Source organism: Vanessa cardui, chromosome 7 (assembly GCF_905220365.1).
Source record: "Vanessa cardui chromosome 7, ilVanCard2.1, whole genome shotgun sequence".
In the NCBI taxonomy this organism is placed as follows: domain Eukaryota; kingdom Metazoa; phylum Arthropoda; class Insecta; order Lepidoptera; family Nymphalidae; genus Vanessa; species Vanessa cardui.
The window spans coordinates 3235911-3258480 of record NC_061129.1 but is presented as its reverse complement, the minus strand read 5'-3'; the positions used below and the strand labels follow the sequence as shown (position 1 = coordinate 3258480).

Below are 22570 nucleotides of genomic sequence, written 5' to 3'. Positions count from 1 at the left end.
GGCAAGAAATTTAGTAGTTACTCTTTTTCAACATTTAAAAAATACAAATTCGTGTAAGTTAATACAATTATATAAATTAATATATCCTGCTAGGAAGTCAACAGTTATTACCTCCATGCTTTTTTATCATCTATAAAATCTTGTTTCGAATAATATGCTTTTTTTACCAATGTATTTTTTTACAAACGATTTGAATTTACGAAACGGCTAAGTTAAAAATGTCTGCGGAATTTTATTATAGAATCGGATACCTTGCCCCAAGAAGGATTTATTGATTTTGCGGAGTCGGAAACTTGGCGTTATAAGTTTATCATTAGTTCTAGTGCACGTACAATGATGATCACTGATTTTATCAATGTGATCAATGTTGCTGTAAATATACATAATATTGTTGTAAATATACTGTGAAGGAACAGTGAGTATTCCTACTTTGTTAAAAACATCCCAAAGAGAGTCCCTAGCTCCATGATTATAAATAAACCGGATTGCTCTCTTTTGTAAAATAAAGACAGATCCAATATCTGCAGCGTTACCCCAAAGTAATATGCCATATGACATAATACTGTGAAAATAACCAAAATATACTAGACGAGCGGTATCAACATCAGTTAGTTGTCAAACTTTTCTAACCGCGTATGTTGCGGAGCTGAGTCTTCCTTTTAGGGATGATAAATGAGGACTCCACTGAAGTTTGGAATCCAATTTTATTCCTGAGAACACCGTAGTATCGGCTACATCAAGACGGAAATAGAAAGGGACCCAAAATTGAACCTTGTAAGATAGCCGAGCGATAGTGATCTTGAGGCATACAGTATTATTTGAGGTGGTACTATGTGGCTGCAAGCTACCAACTATAAAATGAAAGCACTGTTCCCAGTAAATTCATTTTATTATAAGTTTTATGGGCAGAGCCACGAAAATGAGAGACACGATCATATTTACGCAAACCAATTATGAATCTAATTTAGAATTTTTGAAATCGCCCGAGTTTTTCGCTGATCCTCCGTGAGATGTGTATAACAGTCGTCGGCGTAATCCAGGATAGGAAGCAAAAGATTCGTATTTACATATTATAACATATTGGGCATCCGTATATGTATAAGCCGTACGAATATTGGAACAAAATAAACGTTGAACTATTTGTACAGAACAGCGATAGGAAAAGAAAGAGACAACAAACCTAAAGCTGGCAACGTCGCACTTCCAAATACAGTCCATCCTGTGAGGACGCTAAATAATCGATACCATGGGTAAATTATGATCAATATATCTAGGATGCCTTAAATGTATCATCATGGTTAGGGGTTCAAAAATACTTGGGCATGACTGAAAGACGAATATCGCGGATTTTCTTTTTATCGGAAAATAACGTATCCCAAGGACCTGGAAATCAAAAAATTAAGCAGTATTCATTATGACATGTTAAGTAAAGTAAGGGGAACTTGAGGACGTCGTAATGATGCACCACGTACATGACGCCAAAAAGGTTGTAGGATGTATATATATATATATATATATATATTTGCTATACAAGTTTTCAGTAATGAAATAAAGTCTTCTGGATCTACGTTAAAAATGAGGGTTCCACAAGGTTCTATTTTTCTTATATACCTTTCTATTTCTAGCATATATAAATGATCTTCCTTTCTATATTAAAGGTATTTGTGATATAGTGTTGTTTGTGTTGTCTGACGATACTTCACTGGTTTTTAAGGTTGACAGAAAAAAAAACTGACGGAAATTGAATGTTAATGGCCAATTATCACGGATACATGATTGGTAGAAACAAAATATGTAGTTTTTAACCTACCCAATGTTAGAAAGAAAAATTATGATATATCTTTAAACTGTGACCGTCTTGAAGTAGCCGAAACTACGGTGTTCTTAGGATTAGAATTGGATTCCAAACTTCAGTGGAGTTGAATCTGTCTTTATTTTACAAATGAGAACAATCCGGACTATTTATAATTTTGGAGCTAGAGACTCTATTCGAGATTTTATTTTTTTTACAAAGTAGGAATACTCATTGTTGCGTTACAGTATATTTACAACAATATTATGAATATTTACAGTAACATTGATCACTTTGATAAAATCAGTGATAATTTTAATAATATTGTGTTTTTAAATCAAATTAAAATTTTGAACAATCATTGCAATGTAACCCGGTAGCTAAGTAGATATTATAGTAAGAATGGAATACTAACAATTCGAACTTAATTGTTTCAGACATAGTAATTAATAATTGTTAATAATACTTAGCAATTATTGTTTCGTAACATAAAAAGAGAAGAACTTAATCGCTATAAGTAGCGAACACAGATGTGATATTAATTTTGAATAAGTGATAGCAAAAAGCCAACGACACGCGGTGTTCCCAGGCGGTCACCCATCCAAGTACTGAACGCGCCCGACGTTGCTTAACTTCGGTGATCGGACGAGAACCGGTGTATTCAACGTGGTATGGACGTTGGCGACAGCGGTCCTCGAAATAGGGTACGTAATTTAAAATTAGATGCGTGTTGGGTACCTATACATATAAACAAATGTTAATACATTTTAAAATATTTTTTATCATTTATTTTATTCTTAGATATGAAATTGATTCCTTTAATACTTACAATTTTTTTTTTTTTTTTTTTATGGCATAGGTGGCAAACGAGCAGGAGGCTCACCTGATGGAAAGTGACTACCACCGCCCATGGACATCTGCAACACCAGGGGACTTGCAGGTGCGTTGCCGGCCTTTCAAAAAGGAGTACGCTCTTTTCTTGAAGGTTCCCATGTCGTATCGGTTCGGAAAAATCGCCGGCGAAAGCTGGTTCCACAAAGTGGTTATGCGAGGCAGAAAATGTCTGAGAAATCGCGCTGTTGTGGATTTTCGGACATCAAGGTGGTGCGGGTGAAACTTAGAATTTTGGCGAGATGTCCGAAGGTGAAATTCAGCAGCCGGGATTAATCCGAACAATTCCTCGGAACATTCCCCGTGAAAAATTCGGTAGAAGATGCAGAGTGATCCAACATCTCTACGCAAAGCCAAAGGATCAAGGAGATCGGAAAGGGCTTGATCGTCGATAACTCGGGCCGCTCTACGTTGAATGCGGTCAAATGGAAGGAGCTGGTACTGGGGAGCACCCGCCCAGAGGTGAGAGCAGTACTCCATGTGAGGCCGAATTTGCGCCTTGTAAAGTTTAAGGCGATGGGCCGACGTGAAATACTGTCTCGCCTTGCTGAGCACGCCCAGCTTTTTTGAAGCCAATTTGGCTTTGCCTTCCAATTGACCGCGGAACTGAACGAGGCTCGAAATATCAACGCCAAGTATTCCGATACTACCTGTAGCGGCTATCGGAATGTTCTCAAATCGTGGAGATACGACAAATGGTGTTTTTTTAGCGGTTAACGCGCAAACTTGCGTCTTTTTGGGGTTGAAATGGACTAGATTTTGCCGGCCCCAATTCGAGACTTCGTTTAATGAAGACTCGATTTCAGACACAAGTTTGTTCCGGTTCTCTTCGACGTTTTCCCGAGAAATATTAGCGCGGCCGGTGTATAAGGTGTCAACGGTACTGTCGTCTGCATAGCAATGAATGTTCCCGATTTGCAACAAATCATTGATATGCAGAAGAAACAGAGTGGGTGATAGAACGCAGCCTTGTGGAACACCAGCATTGACGAATTTTAAGTCAGAGCATGCACCGTCGACAACGACCTTGATGCTCCGATCTGTCAAAAAGCTGGTAATCCAATTGCATAATTTCCCGGGAAGCCCATAGGAAGGAAGCTTCGAAAGAAGCGCTTTGTGCCATACACGATCGAAGGCCTTCGCTATGTCCAAGCTGGCTGCTAATGCCTCCCCCTTGCTCTCAACTGCTTCAGCCCACCTGTGAGTAAGGTAAACTAGAAGATCACCGGATGACCGACCCCGACGGAAACCGTACTGGCGGTCGCTAATCAGCTGGTTCTCCTCTAGATACCGCAGGAGCTGGCAGTTTATAAGGGACTCCATTGTCTTGGAGAGCAAGGGGGTGATGGCTATAGGCCTATAATTGGACGGGTCTGAGCGGTTGCCTTTTTTAGGGATCGGATGCACCAAAGCTGTCTTCCAGGAATTCGGGACGACGCCTAATGTGTAGGATTGCCGGAAAAGACGCGTTAAGACCGGTGCCAACTCGGGAGCACATGTCCGTAGCACGATTGGAGGGATACCATCGGGTCGAACTGCACTTTGCCGGAATTTAACCTCCGGCATCGTGGTATCACATCGCGGAATTGTTGGTGGAGATTTTCCTTGGTCATCCAGAGTCGAGTTCGACGCGAAGAGAGAGCCTAAAAGATCAGCTTTCTCTTTCGCGGTATGGGCCAATGACTCACCGTCTCTGTGCAGAGATGGAAAAGATGGCTGACAGAAATTCCCTAAGACAGCCTTAGCGAGAGACCAGAACGCTCGTGTTCCTGAAGGGAGACGCACCAGTCTCTCGCCAATTCTGCCAATGTACTCCGTCTTCGCCCTAGCAATCACGTTTTTGAGGGACCTAGAAGCAGAGTTGTATTCCTTTTTAAATGCGCTGGTATTTACATCACGAGACGCAGATGCATTAGCCCAGGTTTGATAGCGTTCCCACTTTCGGCGTGATGCCGTTTTGCAGAAGCGACCAAACCAAGGCTGGGACTTGCCACCGATGGGTACTGCAGAGTAAGGAATGAATAGTTCCATACCCTGAAGCACCACATCGGCAACAGAGTCAGCAGCAGCGTTCGGATCATCCGGCGAGAAACAAATCTGCCCCCATGGGTAAGATGCAAAAAAAGACCGCATCCCATCCCAATCTGCTGACTTGTAGTGCCATACTCGGCGGCACCCAACAAAGCGAGGCCGTGAGTACCGCACAACCGGCACTGTACTCCGGACGAGACAGTGGTCAGACGAGCCCAGAGGGGGATCGACGATAACCTGATAGCCATCCGGATGTGAAGTCAGCAGAAGGTCCAACAGGGAAGGTGTATGATCCTCCACATCCGGTATTCGCGTTGGCGAGTTGACCAGTTGTGTCAGATCATATGCTAGAGCGAAGTCCAGAACAGATCCACCCGCATGATCGGTGGTGCGTGAGCCGAGCCATTCTGCGTGGTGAGCATTAAAGTCACCCAGAATAATGATCTCTGCGGATGGAATCTGCTGAAGCACGGAATCTGTAGCCATTTGGACGTGCTCAACCAGTCGGTCGGTTTCGGCATTACCGCTATGGGACCTATAAAGGCACGCATAGATTCGCGGATGGTCATCGCAGTCTACACGCAGCCAGATAATCGATAGGTCCTGTCCTTCAAGGCTGCCGAGGCGTCGAGAACAGATATCATCTCTGACGTAAACGCATACCCCAGCTCGTGGTATAAAGGAATGTTCCAATTTGTACCCAGGGTACGAGAGAAAAGTCGTATCGGCAGGAGAAGATATCTGGGTCTCGGTTAGAAAGAGCAAGGCCGGCTTCGCCGTTTCCAGATGGTAGTGAACGGCGTTGAGGTTGGAGTTGAGTCCTCTTATGTTGCAAAAGTCCACAGCGAGGGTGGTAGGGGTTGCCTTATGATGCCTGCTCCGCTTGCCCCGAACAGTGGCGAGCGCAAAATTGCCCCCCCCAGAATTCGGAGGGCAGCCTGGGCATCCCAGCTCAGGTGGTTTATGTCCTGAGCATGGATGCCCAGAGAGGGATTCTCCACCGTTGTCGCTGATGGTACCCTCCTGGGGTAATTTAACCAAATTCTGCACAACTATCAAGTTTTGGGGGGGAGGGGGATTGGGCCTCCGGAACTCTCACTTACCGGACGAAACGCGGTAGCATAACTACCACTTTACGCCGATTTTAAGTGAGAGAGTGGTACTTCCCCGGGCGTGCCGGCCCATTCGGCTGTAACCCGAAGGTATACAGCGTGGCACTACCACTTTAATATCCCACAAACATGATATTTTAAACAAAATAGTTCATTCGAACCATAAATAATTATGATTGCGTTAAATTTAGGGCACCTGTATAATTTTCTCATTTTATTTCAAATTTTGTTTCCTATAAATCGTTTACAAACTTAGTAATAACTTCCGCTCGCGTTGTAGGGAGTTGTTAGGGAGTCGGTTCTCAGGTTTTAGGAATAAAAAGAAGCCCATGGAGTCCTTCTTCGGAGTTCAAGCTTGCTGCAAAACTTATTCAGATTCAATAAAGTGGTTTGCAGTAAAAGACGCCACGTCAAGACGGAGTGACTAAGTTTCGCATCTATAACATTAGTATAACTAGTTATGACATTAATGTTTCGCTTCGCTTAAATATGAAATATAAATGTAAATTCATTAAAAATATCTTTTAACAAATAAAAGAACTATTAAACACGCTATCTTAAAAGGCCTAAACGTTCGAGTACAGAGGACTGCGAATATTATAATTTGCTTTTTAATGCTACCGGTGCTGAACTAAAACATCTGTTACAAGGTAATAAGTATTGTTTGTCCTGCTTAAAGAAACAATAACAACTGATAAAAGTAAAACGTATACGGTGTGAATTTAATTATAAATCTTCAATATCAGCAATACCAAAAAGGGCCAACGACACGCGGTGTTCCCAGGCGGTCACCCATCCAAGTACTGAACGCGCCCGACGTTGCTTAACTTCGGTGATCGGACGAGAACCGGTGTTTTCAACGTGGTATGGACGTTGGCGATGGCTTTGTCATATTTAATGTACGTTTTTAAAAATATTTCGTTTAAAGAATATATTTTTTACCCATTTCAAACGTCGGATTAATTTGGAACTTCACACTTCGTCAACGATCAATGACAATACTATGATATCCCTGAGGTAATCTGACGATGGAAATGGAAGGTGCCTGAAAGATTCCTTGATCTTAAAGAAACTGAGGGCATAGGGAAATTTAAATTTATTTTTATAAAATCTTTGTCAAAAGATAATTCATTTACTACACGACTTGGAGTAAAGTATCGGGGACGAAGACATTATGAGATGTGAAAAATTATGCAGGTGCCCTAAATTTTTTTGCAATCATAATTATTAATTTTAAAAATGAACTAAGTATTTTAGTTTCAATGTGTATTTGGGATATTGTTAATATTAAATACATGATATTCGAAATAAAACAGTACATAGTTACCAATTTTCAATAATTATATTATGATCGCAAATAAATTAAGGGCACCTGTATAATTTTCTCAATTCATAATATCTTCGTCCCCGATACTTTACTTCCCGTCGTGAAATATTAAAAACGTTCCTATAATTCTTTCGTCGTACAATCCAGGTTCCGTCGTCTATTACTAGTTGTGTTTTGACTAATATTTCATAATAATAAATTTTATTATCCATATTCTACCGTTGCTGTAATGTACCTGGGAGTCTTACATAAGGTATTGCATGAAGGCCTTTATTGTGCGTTCTTTCCTCTATTCCATTACGATGACAAGATTTTGAATTCAAAGCATAATAAGTAAGCTGCGTTAATTATTATTAATATCTTTAGTTCATTTTCAAAACGTATAAAGTTTTCAACTTTTCCTACAGGTTTTTGCACAAGGTACATGCAAATGACCCAAGACTCGTTTCTTTTAAAAGTTCTACTAAAGCAATATTGACACAGTTATAACTGAGTGTAAGTAAATTTACTACATGAAAGATTTATTCGATAAATACATGTTATGAAGTTGTTTACTTTCCTTATTTCGCTTATTTACCTGTATTGTTTCTTGCGTACGGTGACCATACAGTTTATTTTTTGGGAATTTGAATTTATTTTCACACATTTAAAATAAATTATAATTTAAACTGTACATTTAATATCACACACTAATCGCCAACGTCCATACCACGTTGAATACACCGGTTCTCGTCCGATCACCGAAGTTAAGCAACGTCGGGCGCGTTCAGTACTTGGATGGGTGACCGCCTGGGAACACCGCGTGTCGTTGGCTTTTGCTATTGCTGATATTTTATATTTATTGTTAAAATCACATCGTATATTTGTTACTTTTATCGATTATGATGTTTCTTTTAGTATGATAATCGATACCTGTTACCTAATATCACAATTATTAGTATGTATTTAAAATGTATACATCTAATGATTCATGAAAAACTCTTTTTTTTATCTATAATATATATCGATAATAGATCTTAAGGTGTCGAACCTCTTCTTACCCCGACTGTACATTAGCGCCATGTTAGCATATGGATACTAACATTGACTATTGTAAAATGCAACGAGTAATACACGACGAGACCTAAATTATAGGGAATGTAGTTATTAGTAGGAAATGAGAAAATTATTCACGTACCCTAAATTTAACTGCACTCATAATCGTTGATGGTAACAATGTACTGTTTTATTTCCAGTATCATGTATGTAGATAACTCAACACTTATCGCATTTCAAATTACGTAGCTTGTTCGTGTATTCGATTTATTTCGGTTGGTATAGATACTTCAGAAGGCACAGTAGAAGAAGTCCTACTTAGGTAGGTTAGACATTTTATTCAATGTGATTACAATATTATTAAATTTTTTGTTTTCATTATCACGCTAAATTATCACTATTGCTTTTTCATGAACGGTGACCGTAAATATTTTTTTATGGCAATTTAAACTGACTTTCATACATCGAAAATTAAATATTTAAAAGTATACATTAAATATGACTGAGCAAGTGCCAACGTCCATACCACGTTGAATACACCGGTTCTCGTCCGATCACCGAAGTTAAGCAACGTCGGGCGCGTTCAGTACTTGGATGGGTGACCGCCTGGGAACACCGCGTGCCGTTGGCTTTTTGCTGTCACTACTTCAAATTTAATATCACATCTGTGTCCACTACTATGACTCGATTAATATGCTTGTCTTTTTAAGTTAAGAACTTTGTTATCTACTATAACATTTTATAATTATTTTGTATTAATCCATTACCGCCTGGCCACGGAAAATTTTAATATCTAGTTAGCTTCCGGGTTGCATTTCAATGACTCTTAAATATTTTTAGTGAATAAAAACATAATATAATAAATACTTAGGTAATTGCATAGTTGAAATACTTATATTTTATGGTAATATAAGATAAAGAAAGAGATTTCAAACCTTATTACATTGTTTATTAATCCTACCAAAGTAGGACTGTCAAAAATATGTAAGACTCATTTGAGTGTTCCCCTCCACGGAAATCTTTAGTAAAAGGCGAAAGATTTATACGTTTTGAAGGGAAACCAGAGATACCTTTCTCTCAATACAAAGCATACTTATGATTACATTTGATCATTCCACCACCGTGATACAGAACTGTTCAATTTTTGGTAAGCGACATCTATCTATGGCGTGTGACGCATGAACCAGACACTAGGTGGTGTCGACGCGACGGTTTATTTTAATACAAAAAGTAATGTCAACGTCGTCATTTGCGAGGGAAATTCTTAGGAATTTTATCAAATGATAAAATTATGAATGTGCCCTAAAGTTGAGTAGGGCTCGGGCATAAGGTTGTAAGAGTTAAAAGTTCACCAAAAAAATGTAACTGTTTTTATTCTGTAATAAAAGGTACCAGTGTCACATATTGAAACACCCAAATAAATCGAGATTTTAATGTAAATAACACAAATATACTCAAAGAAGGAGATTTTTTCAAGAATCATTCGATGGATAGATTTTTAAAAACAAACTAATAATTCTGATAATAGATAACAAGTATTGACTGTCGTACTAAAAGAAACACAATCGATTAAAGTAACAAATATACGGTGTGAATGTAATAATAAATATTAGATATCAGCAATACCAAAAAGCTAACGGCACGCGGTGTTCCCAGGCGGTCACCCATCCAAGTACTGAACGCGCCCGACGTTGCTTAACTTCGGTGATCGGACGAGAACCGGTGTATTCAACGTGGTATGGACGTTGGCGATTGCCATATCTTATTTCATGTACAGTTCTAAAATATGTGTCATTTTCAATAAAAGAAATAATTTTCATATTCACAAAATAATATTGTATGGTCATCGCACACAAAAAAAGTTGAGATAAATAAGCGAAATACTACAACTATACAATTTCATTATATTGTTAATTTATCGAAATTGAGTTTACCTGTTTCAATCTTGCATGAGTAGGACTTTTAAAATAAAAGAGTCGTGGCAAATTTTAGTGATTCCTCTGCGGAAAACTGTTGGGAAAGGTGAAGGATTTACACGTTTTGAAGATTAACTAGAGATATTAATAATTGGTAACACAACTTACTTACGCTTTGAATTGAAAATCTTGTCATCGTGATGTAATAAAGGAAACAATGTGTAACGCGTAATCTAATGTCAACTTTTTTGGACAGTAAAGGCCTTCATGAAATTTCTTATGTAAGGCTTCAAGTACAGCTAGAGTAAGAAAACCTTCGACAGTTTTCAAATTAATTCCTTTATCAAATCGCTAATTCTTATTACCTTTTGATTCTATAGCACTCAACTGACAATATGCCTCATATTTAATGTACAAGTAAAACAAACTTGATTTACATACGAATTATTAAAATAAATCTTAATTCCCACAAAATATTATTTTTATGCTCACCCTACAGAAAAGTATTTCATAGAAATAAACTTTATATTTACAGGTTGCCTATTATATTTTCGAACAGAAATATTAAAGCAGACATTACTATGTGTAATTCTAGAAATACCTAAGCGCTCTGGATTTCTCATAATAACTTTTAACCGCTCTCATTGTTGTACTAATAATTCAGATATGTCTTACCTGACAAATGCCCTAAAATCCGTTTTAAAGATCTTATTAATTATACTATACATTAGTAGAAATACTATTTACAATTTTACTTAATATGAAAACAAAATCGAAACATTTTGCAATTATTAAAAATAAATTGGTCACGACGAGGCGACTATCATGTAGACTAACTATGGTAAATACTACATGTGATTAAACCGTGACTAATATGTGCTTTTCCAAAAAACTTTTAATGTAGTATGTAAAATCACCACACAAAAACCAATGAAACAGACATCGAAAAAATAAAGATCTTACTTCATAAAAAATACAACTCTTACAATTATAAGCCCGAAATGAACAAATTACGAAAGTGCCCTAAACAACTAAGTTGCCTGTCCCCATAACGGTTGGCAACCACAACAAATAGTTAGCATAAGCCGATTCAAACGTTACCTATAAACATTACCATGCAATTTTTACAATAAAGACTCACAGATATGTTTGACTATATTTCAATAGGGCCGACACGTGTAGCATGATTATTTACATAAAGTCTAATCATATTGAAGGAGATCTAAAGCTGCATCTTAGATTAAAATATTTCAAGGGATTTGCTGTATCGTACACTACTAATAGTTCTTGCGTAATGTCTTTCTTTACAATACAACACACAATACATTTTAGTACGTGTCCACATTACAACTTAAAGATCTTTTAATTATGTTATATTAAGTATAATGAATTATAAATCCTACCGAAATAGGACCGTCAAAAATGTCTTAGACTCATTTGAGTGTTCCCCTCCACGGAATTCTTTAGTAAAAAGTAATAGGGATCCCAAAACCAGGGAAACCTAGGAATCAGCCCACGAGCTACCGACCCATCAGCCTATTGAGCACTCTCGGAAAAATATACGAGAGAATTCTACTAGCGCGAATCAAGGCCATCGTTCAGGCCAAACAGATCACGATACACGAGCAATTCGGCTTCAGAGCCGGACACTCGTGCGTCAACCAGGTCCACCGCTTAACGGAAGACATATTAAAAGGCTTCGCCTACAGTAAAGCTACCTCCACAGGAGCTCTATTCTTCGACGTAGCGAAAGCATTCGACAAAGTCTGGCACAATGGTTTATTATATAAACTACACTTACTAGGGCTGCCAGACAGACTCGTGCTCACCATACGAGACTACTTGACGAATCGCACCTTCCGCTACCGAGTTGAAGGAACCCTGTCCTCACCTCGCCCTATCAGGGCAGGAGTCCCTCAGGGCTCCGCGCTATCTCCCATTCTTTACTGTTTATTCACCAACGACATTCCGAAGGCCACTCCAATGGTCAACCTAGCCCTCTTCGCGGACGACACCGCACTCTATACGACCTCAACCTCGACTAAGGTCATCACAAAGAGACTCCAATCCGCAGCCAACGCACTAGGCAACTGGTTTAGGAAATGGAGAATCGAAGTTAATCCGGAAAAAAGTGTAGCAGTACACTTTAGTAGAAACCCCAGTTACATAAAATGGAATCAGGGCCAACCGGGAGACATTAAAATATTCAATAAACCGATACCGTGGAAACCGGAAGCGAAATACCTGGGGGTCACCCTAGACAGTAGACTAACTTTCAAATCTCACGTAACTAGAGTCCGAAACAAAGCAGCGTTCGTACTAGGAAGACTGTATATGATGTTATGCGGGCGGAGTAAAATGTCCCTTAGAAATAAGACGACACTATACAAAGCCTGCATTCGTCCTATCATGACCTACGCGAGCCCTGTCTTTGCTCATATCAAGGCGACGCAAATCAAAAGATTGCAGACCGTTCAAAATAGATTTCTCCGCATTGCCACGGACTCGCCGTGGTACATCCGAAATGTAGATCTCCATAAGGACTTCGACATCGATTCGATCGCGAAGCATCTCAAAATACTATCGACGGCGTATTTTGAGAGAGCTAAAGAACACAGCAATCCGCTGATTGCTCAATCGTGCCAATACACCTCTCGAAGAGGTAATATTCCGAATAGACTCAGGCGACCTATGCACGTCCTGAACGACACAGACGATAGCCTCACTATCGCAAACAAACCATTTGTAGGGAATAACACACTACACACCACACACCCACAGCGTTTCCGCCGGCGGAAACGAGGACCCAGTTATGCGACGTCTCGGAGGCGGCCGAGACGTCAGTAAATTCACTCAGTGTTAGAATCACTCCCCACCGATTTCGTTCTGAGCCGAGGTGCGATCTCATAGGAGACACCCTCAGGACGAACTTTAGTTTTAATTTAGTTTTAATTTAGAGCCCCGCGCTCAACCTCAGGGCAGGGGACATTAGTTCTCGCCCGAAAGTCAGGTGACGCTGTGAAGGCCAGTAGGGCCAACAGCAATACACAATACACAAAAAAAAAAAAAAGCGCGCGAGCTTCATACAATATTTGGCTGTTGATGCGAATAGACGTTTAGAGTGTTCGACCTTATTGACAGACAATAATTGTTATTTACCAACCGTGCTTTTCAGCGCGACTTTTAGTCTAAGCATATTATTAGTTAAAATTTTATTTCTTTATAAGTGAAGTAGTAGTAGGTACGCATTTTAGTTATTGTGGTAGTGTTTAATTATATTAATAGTTTATTTTCGTAATTATCATATAATAATAATTATTACTATATAAATATATCATATAATTATTACTATATATGTAAGTAGTGTTTAATTATATACCATATTTAGTTATTATATAATATTAATAGGTTTCGTAAGTGTAAGGTAGCTTTGGTTACTGTTGATTGAAAATACACAATGCCACCTAAAAAAAGACCATCTTTATCTCGAAATTCGAGAGATGCTAAGAGGATGAGAAATGCGCGTTCTCAAGAATCGGCAGAGGAAAGAGCACATCGGTTAAACTCTATGAGAGTTAGTGCCTCAACTTCTCGAGCTAATGAAAGCTCTTCAGAGAGAGAGATGCGATTAGCAGCTGACAGAGAGAGACGAGCTACATCACGGGCGTCTCAAAGCTTTTCTCAACGAGAGCTGAGGCTTACCATTGACCGAGAACAACATGTGTTATCCCGAGCAGCTGAAACTGCTTCACAGCGAGAATTGCGTCTCACAGCTGACCGCGAACGACAAACTTTATCTCGCGAGTCTGAAACATTTACTGAAAGGGAATTACGGCTCACAGCTGACCGCGAACGGCATGCATTATCTCGCGAGTCAGAAACCTTCACTGAGAGGGAATTGCGTCTCACAGCTGACCGCGAACGGCATGCATTATCTCGCGAGTCAGAAACCTTCACTGAGAGGGAATTGCGTCTCACAGCTGACCGCGAACGTCATATATTGTCTCGCGAGTCAGAAACCTTCACTGAGAGGGAATTGCGTCTCACAGCTGACCGCGAACGTCATATATTGTCTCGCGAGTCAGAAACCTCCACTGAGAGGGAATTGCGTCTCACAGCTGACCGCGAACGTCATATTTTATCTCGAGAATCTGAAACTTTTACTCAATATGAAGACCGTTTGACAAATGATAGGGTGCACCACAATATTATTAGATCTCTCGAAGATGAACATGAGCATGAACAACGACTAGAGTCGGTACGCGAACATTACAATTCTTTGAGACAAGAACGATTAATAAGTTTGTCTAATGAAAGATTAAGAATCGAAAATATTCGGTCTCTTGAAACGGACGAACAGCGAGAGGCCCGTCTTACTGCAGACAGATTTCGACATAGTCTTAATAACTTAGATGTATACATAGAAGACCAACCTAGAAATACGGTGGCATGGTCCGACAAATATAAAAGTGGGTTTGCTTATAACCTCACAATTGATTACAAATCATCTTCTGTAATAGGCGATATGAACGTGGTATGTTCTTTTTGTAATGCTTCAAAGTGGAGTAAGGAGTCGGCTGGTTTCTGTTGTTCTGGAGGCAAAATAAATTTGCCTTCATTCGAAGACCCACCGGAACCTTTGAAATCACTACTTTTGGGGGAACATGTGCAATCTAAACAGTTTTTAGACAACATTCGCACTTATAATAGTGCATTTCAGATGACATCCTTTGGTGCGCAACAAATCTCCGAAGGTCCTTTCATGCCTACTTTTAAGATACAAGGTCAAGTTTACCATTTGATAGGATCTCTTTTGCCTGAAGACCAACCTAAGTTTCTTCAAATATATTTTGTATCCGACTACGACGAACAGTCGAATATAAGAAATCAATATTTCCCGAATTTAAATGCTGAACTCATTTCACAACTTCAGAACATGTTGCATCAGGTTAATTCGTATGTATGCAGTTTTAAATCGGCATTAGAAGCTCTTCCTGGAGATCATGATAACAATTATAAAATTGTTATAAATGCCGATAGGCGTCTAACGCAGGAGCACCCTGGGCGTTACAATGCTCCATCCACGAATGAAGTTGCTGTGGTATTGGTCGACCAGGAATGTGATAGGCGTGATATCGTTATCCGTTCTAGAGACAATCGTTTGCAACGTATTTACGAAACCCACAGAGCTTACGACAGTTTGCAATATCCTTTGATATATTGTCGAGGGGAAGATGGTTATAATTTTGCTTTATACCAAACTGATCCGCGTACAGGCGCACCTATTTATAATAAAAAGATTTCATGCCTTCAATTTTACTGTTACCACTTGCAAGTAAGACGGAATAGGTTTGTATACTTGCAACGTTTTCGTGGCTTATTCAATCAGTTTATTGTAGACATGTACGCAAAAATTGAAACCGAAAGATTAGTTTACATACGATCTAATCAAAGGCAGCTGCGCGGTGAAGAATACGTGCACCTTCGCGACGCCATGCAGCAAGATAATGATACGGTGAATATGGGCCATTTAGTTATTTTGCCCTCTTCTTTTACTGGTGGTCCACGCTACATGCACGAACGTACTCAAGATGCTTTTTGTTACGTGAGAAAATATGGACGTCCCGACTTATTTATTACTGTAACTACCAATCCTAAGTGGGATGAAATCACTCGGGAGCTTCTTGAGGGTCAAGCACCGCATGACCGTCATGATATCATCGCAAGAGTTTTTCATTTAAAATTAAAATCAATGATAGATCTACTTACCAAAGATAACATTTTTGGAGAAGTATTATGTTACATGTATAGTGTTGAATGGCAAAAACGCGGCTTACCCCACGCACATATCCTGGTTTGGTTAAAAGATAAGGTTCGACCTAATGATGTAGACAGTTTAATCAGTGCTGAAATTCCAAGTCCGATTGCAGATCCTGAGTTATACGACATTGTTAAATCTCATATGATACATGGTCCATGTGGTGTATTTAACGGAAATTCTCCTTGCATGCAAGACGGTCGTTGCACTAAAAGATATCCAAAAGCCTTAGTGGATGAAACTGTAACAGGACATGATGGATACTGTTTATGGCAACACAAAATATATAATTTTTTAGTCTGTAAGCGTTGCGCGTCTAGTTTTTTAGCTATGGCAATGTTTTTGTAGTCCGCCATTGATTGATTGAACCACCGTGTCTGTAACTAACGTGAGCATTAAAAGTGTTAATTAAAACAAGTCGTTTCAATAAGGAATCAAGCTAAACCTAAATACCTACAGTCCACAAGAACACCGAAGTTAACATTGGTCCTTCGAGCCGACAGTATTTGCAGCGAAAACACAAACACTTCTCACAGCGATTATCATACGGCGTGGACACGCGACGCCACAGGAGGCGGCCAAGGTGGAACATACGGATTTTCGGCATATACTTGCACTAATAATTATCAAGTATCGATTGCTGCGAGAACAATAAAATCCGTAGGTACTTCAAGAATCCAGCATACATATTTGTTCAAGAAATTCCAATAATTCTAAGAAAAAATCGATCGGCCATTTTAAGAATCATCTGCGAGTGCGAAAAGGACAGCAAGATAGACTTTCGAGGGAGAGTGAAAGAGAGCACACACGGCGACGGCGCATCGTTTTCAAGTTTCAACGCCTACAGTCAACGGCGCGATTTCTTCAATTTGCCAGTATACTAGTGGCGTCGAATGGCGTCCGAGTTCGTGTTAAAGGATTAATTTTGCTTTTAGTCACAAAAATATATTGTATAATTGTATTAAGTATTAATTACAAGTGCGCAAATTAATTAGCTGTCAAGATGGATGATAATATGTTAAAGAAATTGCGAGTGAGTAGGGGATACTCCAAAGGTACGATCTCTAGACTTTATTCTTTCATAGCCGATTCGAACGAATTAATTGTAAGCTCACTTGAAGCGTTAATAACGAAAAGGGATAGATTATTAGCTGTTTTTAAAGAGTACGAAGTTTATAACAAAGAGATCTTGGCATTAGATTCGTCTGACAATGAAAATGTTGAAGACATGGAAAACAAATATTTCCATTGTCTCACTGTTTTAAACGAAAATATAAAATCTAAATGTAATAAAAAGGAAGGGACAACCTCGGAGTCAGGTAACAGTGTCGTTTCCAAAATAAGATTACCCCATATTAATATTCCTAATTTTACTGGTAAATATTCCGAGTATGTTAACTTTATCGAAATGTTCAAATCTGTAATCCACAGCGACACTTCCTTGGACAAAGTTCAAAAGCTCTATTACCTGCGATCATTCCTCCAGGGCCCCCCTTACGAATTAATTAGTAATCTTCCTCTTGTTAGTGAAAGTTATGATAGTGCGTTGCAATTATTAGAAAAGCGATTTTATAACAAATATAAAATTGTAAATGAGCATGTAAATACTCTCTTAGACTTGGACAAGTTTGCCAAGTTCCCTAGTGCAAATGAGATTAGGAATTTTGTTTCCATAGTGAGGCAGACGCTAAGTGCTCTGCGCAACCTGAAGGCAGAGGTGGACAACTGGGACCCTATTCTTCTGGGCATCTTGGTGCGTAAGCTGGACCTCTACAGCTCCCGCTCTTATCAGCTGGAGCGTGATCAAGAGCATGACCCTACGGTTGAGGATTTTTTGGCTTACTTGGATAAGCGTGCTCTCGCTCTAGAGAACACAACAGAAGCAGCAGAAGGTGGGAAGCGGCAAGGTGCAGCAATACCAGCCAAAAATAAGGTAGCCCTAGCAACGGCAGCCAAGACAGCGATGGAGTGCCTCTATTGTAAGTGTGCAGATCACAAATTATACACTTGTCCAAAGTTTAAATTGAAAACAGCGAAGAGAGAGTTGCCTTCGCAAAATCAAAAAGCTTATGCAACGTGTGTTTAAATTCACACTCTGGCAAGTGTAAATACCACTTTAGGTGTGGGCAGTGCAAGAAAAGTCATCACACACTGCTACATCTCGATGAAAAGGGTAGTCCAGGCCCAGTGGTCCTCCTATCTGGGGACTCTGCTAATAATATTTTACTTCCCACAGCACGCGTAAAGGTGTTTGCAAAAGATGGGCGAGAAGTGCATATAAAGTGCATACTAGACACAGGTTCTCAGGTGTCACTGATCACGACAAAGGCAGTGAAAGTCTTAGGATATACTCCTAAGCGAAATGATATTAACCTCATTGGTGTGACAGAGAGCCAGAATAAAGTCAGCTATTGTATCCCATTAAAAGTAAATTCTTTGACATCCCAATTTAACACTCTAGTTAACTGTCACGTGGTAGATAAAATCACTTGTAACTTACCTCAATCACCAGTCAGCCTAGAAGACATACAAATCCCTGCTGGTATCACATTAGCAGATACAACTTTTAACCAACCTTCAGAAATAAACATGCTAATAGGTGCTGATATCTTTTGCCAGGTCCTCCTGCCGCTTGAGGAACCTCAGCGCTCACATGCATGCAGTGACCTAGACAACCAGCAACTACAATATGAAGGCTTTGGGGCTTACACTTGATGTTCAAAAGGATTGTTTTAAAATAGACAGCCCAGAACCATTTGATGAACATACAATGACAAAAAGAGGAGTTCTTAGCTATATATCGAAGTTCTATGATCCCATGGGTTTTGCTAGTCCAATTGTAATTAAGGCAAAAAGTATAATGCAAAAAATATGGTCATATAATATTGGATGGGATGAACATATACCTAATGAGCTAGTTGACGAATGGCTTCAATTTGCTAGAAGCTTAGCTGCCATGCATCCTATCCATTTAGACAGGCACATCCCAACCATCAATGCGGCAGCAGTCCAGCTGATTGGCTTCGCGGATGCCTCCAGCACGACGGGGTACGGGTGCTGCATATACCTACGCGTGGTCGACAAAACAGGTAAGGCTGAATTATCTTTACTCTGTTCGAAGTCGCGAGTAAACCCACGGGCGAACGCATTAACAATACCCAGGCTGGAGCTTAATGCTGCATTGCTACTTTCCATTTTAATAGAGAGAGTTTATGACACCTTGCATAAAAATATTCAAATTGATGATGTATACCTATTTACCGACTCCAAAATAACTTTGGCTTGGATTCAAACTGAACTCACTAGATTACAAGCCTATGTAGCGAACAGAGTGGCGGTAATTCAGCAAAAAACCGATAGATGGCGCTGGCTGTATGTGGCTTCTGCAGAGAATCCTGCTGATTTGATTAGTAGAGGCATCAGCCCTCAGGAGCTTCCGACTTGCGCCCTCTGGTGGAAGGGACCGAAGTTTCTGCAGTCAAGGTACGAATTTAATAATACGAAAATAGTTTTACCTGAAAACTTACCTGAAGTGAAGGTGAAGTTACCGCTCACTCCTCCGGCTAAAGTTGTCTTGACAGCACGTACACAGCACAACATATTTATAGTAATAAATAAATATTCAGACATAGGAAAGATGACCAGGGTAATTGCATATGTGCAAAGATTTTGTCGCAACTTAAAAGAGAAAACAAAACTTCGAGGCAGTCTCAGTCCTAATGAGTTGCAACATGCGCTGCACTCAATAATTAAACATGAGCAATCAATACATTATTGTGAAGAGAAAGACTCTTTACAGAAAGGTAACTCCGTGCGAGGGCCACTGCAAAAATTATATCCATTCATTGATACAGATGGCCTGATAAGAGTAGGAGGTCGTTTAGTCAATTCTGATATACCAATTGCACAAAAACATCCTATCATTTTACCTCGAAAATCGCGAATAACTGAGCTTATTATACAGAGTGAGCATGTTAGGTTATTACATGCTGGACCTAAGTCACTCCTAGCTAACTTAAATCAAAAATACTGGCTAATTAATGGCATGCGACAAGTCAAAAAAGTGACTCATAAATGCTTGGTTTGTTTTAGGCTGAAGGCTGGTGCAGCGAAGCAGTTGATGGGATCCTTGCCTCAACACCGCGTGACGTCATGCAGGCCGTTTCAAAAAGTGGGCATGGACTTCGCTGGGCCAATCCAAGTTAAAAATTCGCGTGTAAGGAAAGCCATAGTCAGTAAAGGTTATGTATGCATATATGTATGCTTTGTCACGAAGGCAATTCACTTAGAGTTGACCTCAGATTTGTCAACTGATGCATTTCTAGCATCTTTCAAAAGGTTCATCAGTAGACGTGGTTTGCCCAGCGACGTATTCTGCGATAACGGTGGTTGTTTTCGTGGGGCAAGGAACCAGTTAGCTGAGCTGTACAAGCTTAATAGTTCCGCTGCTCACCAGACGCTTGTGCAAGCTTATGCCGCGAAAGAAGGTATCCAATTTCATTTCACGCCTAGTTATGCACCGGTATTTGCAGGGCTTGCAGAGGCGGCTGTGAAAAGTATGAAGTACCATTTAAAAAGAATTGTTTTAGATGCTGCATTAACTTATGAACAGTTACATACTGTTTTATGTCAGATAGAGGCAGTGCTTAATTCGCGCCCCATTTTACCTCTCTCTGAGGATGTCAATGATTACTGTTACCTGACTCCGGGACACTTCCTTATAGGTACAGCATTAACTATGTACCCTGAGGTAGATATTTCTGAAACCAAAGTAAATAGACTGGGGTTCTGGCAACAATGTATACAATTACAACAAAGGTTTTGGAAAGCTTGGTATAAATATTATTTAAATACTTTGCAGAATAGAAATAAGTGGTGTAAATCTATGCCTAATGTAACTGTAGGTGCACTTGTACTCATGAGAGAAGCGAATGTTCCTCCGCTGGCGTGGCCCATGGCACGAGTAGTGGATGTATTTCCTGGAAATGACGGCAAGGTTCGAGCCTTGCAGCTAAAAACAGCTAATGGTCAATTATATACTAGGTCACTGCAAAGCATAAGTGTGTTACCCATTGAAAAGTAATTTTCTAATAAAATAAGATGTCTTTATTGTAATTTTAGCTATGTAACATGTATAAGTGTTCTATTTTTATATAAAAGTATAAAAAGTAGTAACTAATTCAACAAAAAATATAAAATACTTATCTGTTATTGTTGTGTAATAGGTATTGTGTTACTAAGTGCATAATATTACATGCCTTACCTGGTTGTATTAGATTAAGTTATATGTAAGTTTAGTACATAACATATGGATTCACTTCTATGTATCCTATAGATTCGTAAATTTCGCTTTACATGCCTACCTACTAGGTTGAATTAGAATAAGTTATAGTAATTTAAGTTACATATCACTTGGACTCACTTACAGTATCATTTAGATCCCTAGATTCGCGTTACATTCCTTCCTAAGGTTGTATTAGTATATAAGTTACATCTAAGTTACATAGCATTAAGACTCATTTGCATGTATCGTTTTTACCTTTAGATTCTGCTGTATGTAGAAATAAAGGATTGTTATTGTTTGATTGCCTGGGGCGGCAGTATGTTTATGGCAACACAAAATATATAATTTTTTAGTCTGTAAGCGTTGCGCGTCTAGTTTTTTAGCTATGGCAATGTTTTTGTAGTCCGCCATTGATTGATTGAACCACCGTGTCTGTAACTAACGTGAGCATTAAAAGTGTTAATTAAAACAAGTCGTTTCAATAAGGAATCAAGCTAAACCTAAATACCTACAGTCCACAAGAACACCGAAGTTAACAGATACCCATTATATCGTCGCCGTTCAAGAGATACTGGTGGTTTCACTGTTGAAAAGCGAGTATCTGGACAACAGGTTATTTTAGACAATAGGTGGGTCGTTCCGTATTCTCCTGTGTTGTCCAGAGCATTTCAAGCTCACATAAATGTTGAAATGTGTAATAGTGTAGAGTCAATAAAATATATTTGTAAGTACATTAATAAGGGCAGTGACCAAGCTACATTTGCTTTGAGAAATGAACATGATGAAGTTACAAGATATCAGTCAGGCAGATATATAAGTTCTTCAGAAGCTGTGTGGCGGATCTTAAGTTTCAACATTCATGAAAGATTTCCACCTGTGACTCATCTGGATGTTCATCTTGAAGGTGGTCAACGTATATATTTCAACGCCGAAAATGTCACAGAACGGTTAGAGAACCCTAGACAAACAACTTTATTAGCATTCTTTCGACTTTGCCAAACTGATGATTTTGCAAAATCTCTTTTATATGAGGAAGTTCCATCGTATTATACCTACGATAAGCAACGAGGTGTCTTTAATCGAAGACGCCGTGGCAGGCCTGTAGATGGTGAGTCAGGTATTTTCAAAGAACATGTTCTTGGCAGAGTATACGCCGTTCATCCTAACAACGCTGAGTGTTTCTATTTGCGATTATTATTACATACTGTGCGAGGACCAACCTCATTTATAGATTTGAGAAAAGTAGACGATGTTGTTTTTCCCACTTATCATGCAGCTTGCCAAGCGCGTCATTTGCTAGAAAATGATCAGCATTGGGATGACGCTTTAGCAGAATCCTGTGTTAGTGATAATCCAAGACGGTT

At 39.3% G+C, this 22570-nt stretch overlaps 2 protein-coding genes and 6 non-coding genes across 8 annotated transcripts; 4 read left to right on the top strand and 4 right to left on the bottom strand.

The window, feature by feature from the left end:
- Positions 1 to 2356: 2356 nt before the first annotated feature.
- On the bottom strand, positions 2357 to 2475 carry LOC124531511. Its single transcript, XR_006966557.1, has one exon. It is a non-coding gene; the product is annotated as a 5S ribosomal RNA (ribosomal RNA).
- A 4110-nt stretch (positions 2476 to 6585) lies between these two features.
- LOC124531469 lies at positions 6586 to 6704 on the bottom strand. Its single transcript, XR_006966519.1, has one exon. It is a non-coding gene; the product is annotated as a 5S ribosomal RNA (ribosomal RNA).
- A 1144-nt stretch (positions 6705 to 7848) lies between these two features.
- On the top strand, positions 7849 to 7967 carry LOC124531510. Its single transcript, XR_006966556.1, has one exon. It is a non-coding gene; the product is annotated as a 5S ribosomal RNA (ribosomal RNA).
- A 733-nt stretch (positions 7968 to 8700) lies between these two features.
- LOC124531526 lies at positions 8701 to 8819 on the top strand. The gene has a single exon (XR_006966571.1). It is a non-coding gene; the product is annotated as a 5S ribosomal RNA (ribosomal RNA).
- Positions 8820 to 9141: 322 nt separating this feature from the next.
- Positions 9142 to 9257, bottom strand: LOC124531479. Its single transcript, XR_006966526.1, has one exon. It is a non-coding gene; the product is annotated as a U5 spliceosomal RNA (small nuclear RNA).
- A 562-nt stretch (positions 9258 to 9819) lies between these two features.
- LOC124531547 lies at positions 9820 to 9938 on the bottom strand. Its single transcript, XR_006966590.1, has one exon. It is a non-coding gene; the product is annotated as a 5S ribosomal RNA (ribosomal RNA).
- Positions 9939 to 16524: 6586 nt separating this feature from the next.
- On the top strand, positions 16525 to 18601 carry LOC124531412. Its single transcript, XM_047105998.1, has 3 exons — positions 16525 to 16977; positions 17599 to 17901; positions 18542 to 18601. Exons 1-3 carry the CDS (start codon positions 16926 to 16928, stop codon positions 18556 to 18558), a joined length of 372 nt encoding a protein of 123 aa, XP_046961954.1. The 5' UTR covers positions 16525 to 16925; the 3' UTR covers positions 18559 to 18601.
- Positions 18602 to 18611: 10 nt separating this feature from the next.
- Positions 18612 to 21059, top strand: LOC124530918. Its single transcript, XM_047105286.1, has 2 exons — positions 18612 to 19405; positions 20015 to 21059. Exons 1-2 carry the CDS (start codon positions 18612 to 18614, stop codon positions 21003 to 21005), a joined length of 1785 nt encoding a protein of 594 aa, XP_046961242.1. The 3' UTR covers positions 21006 to 21059.
- Positions 21060 to 22570: the final 1511 nt, after the last annotated feature.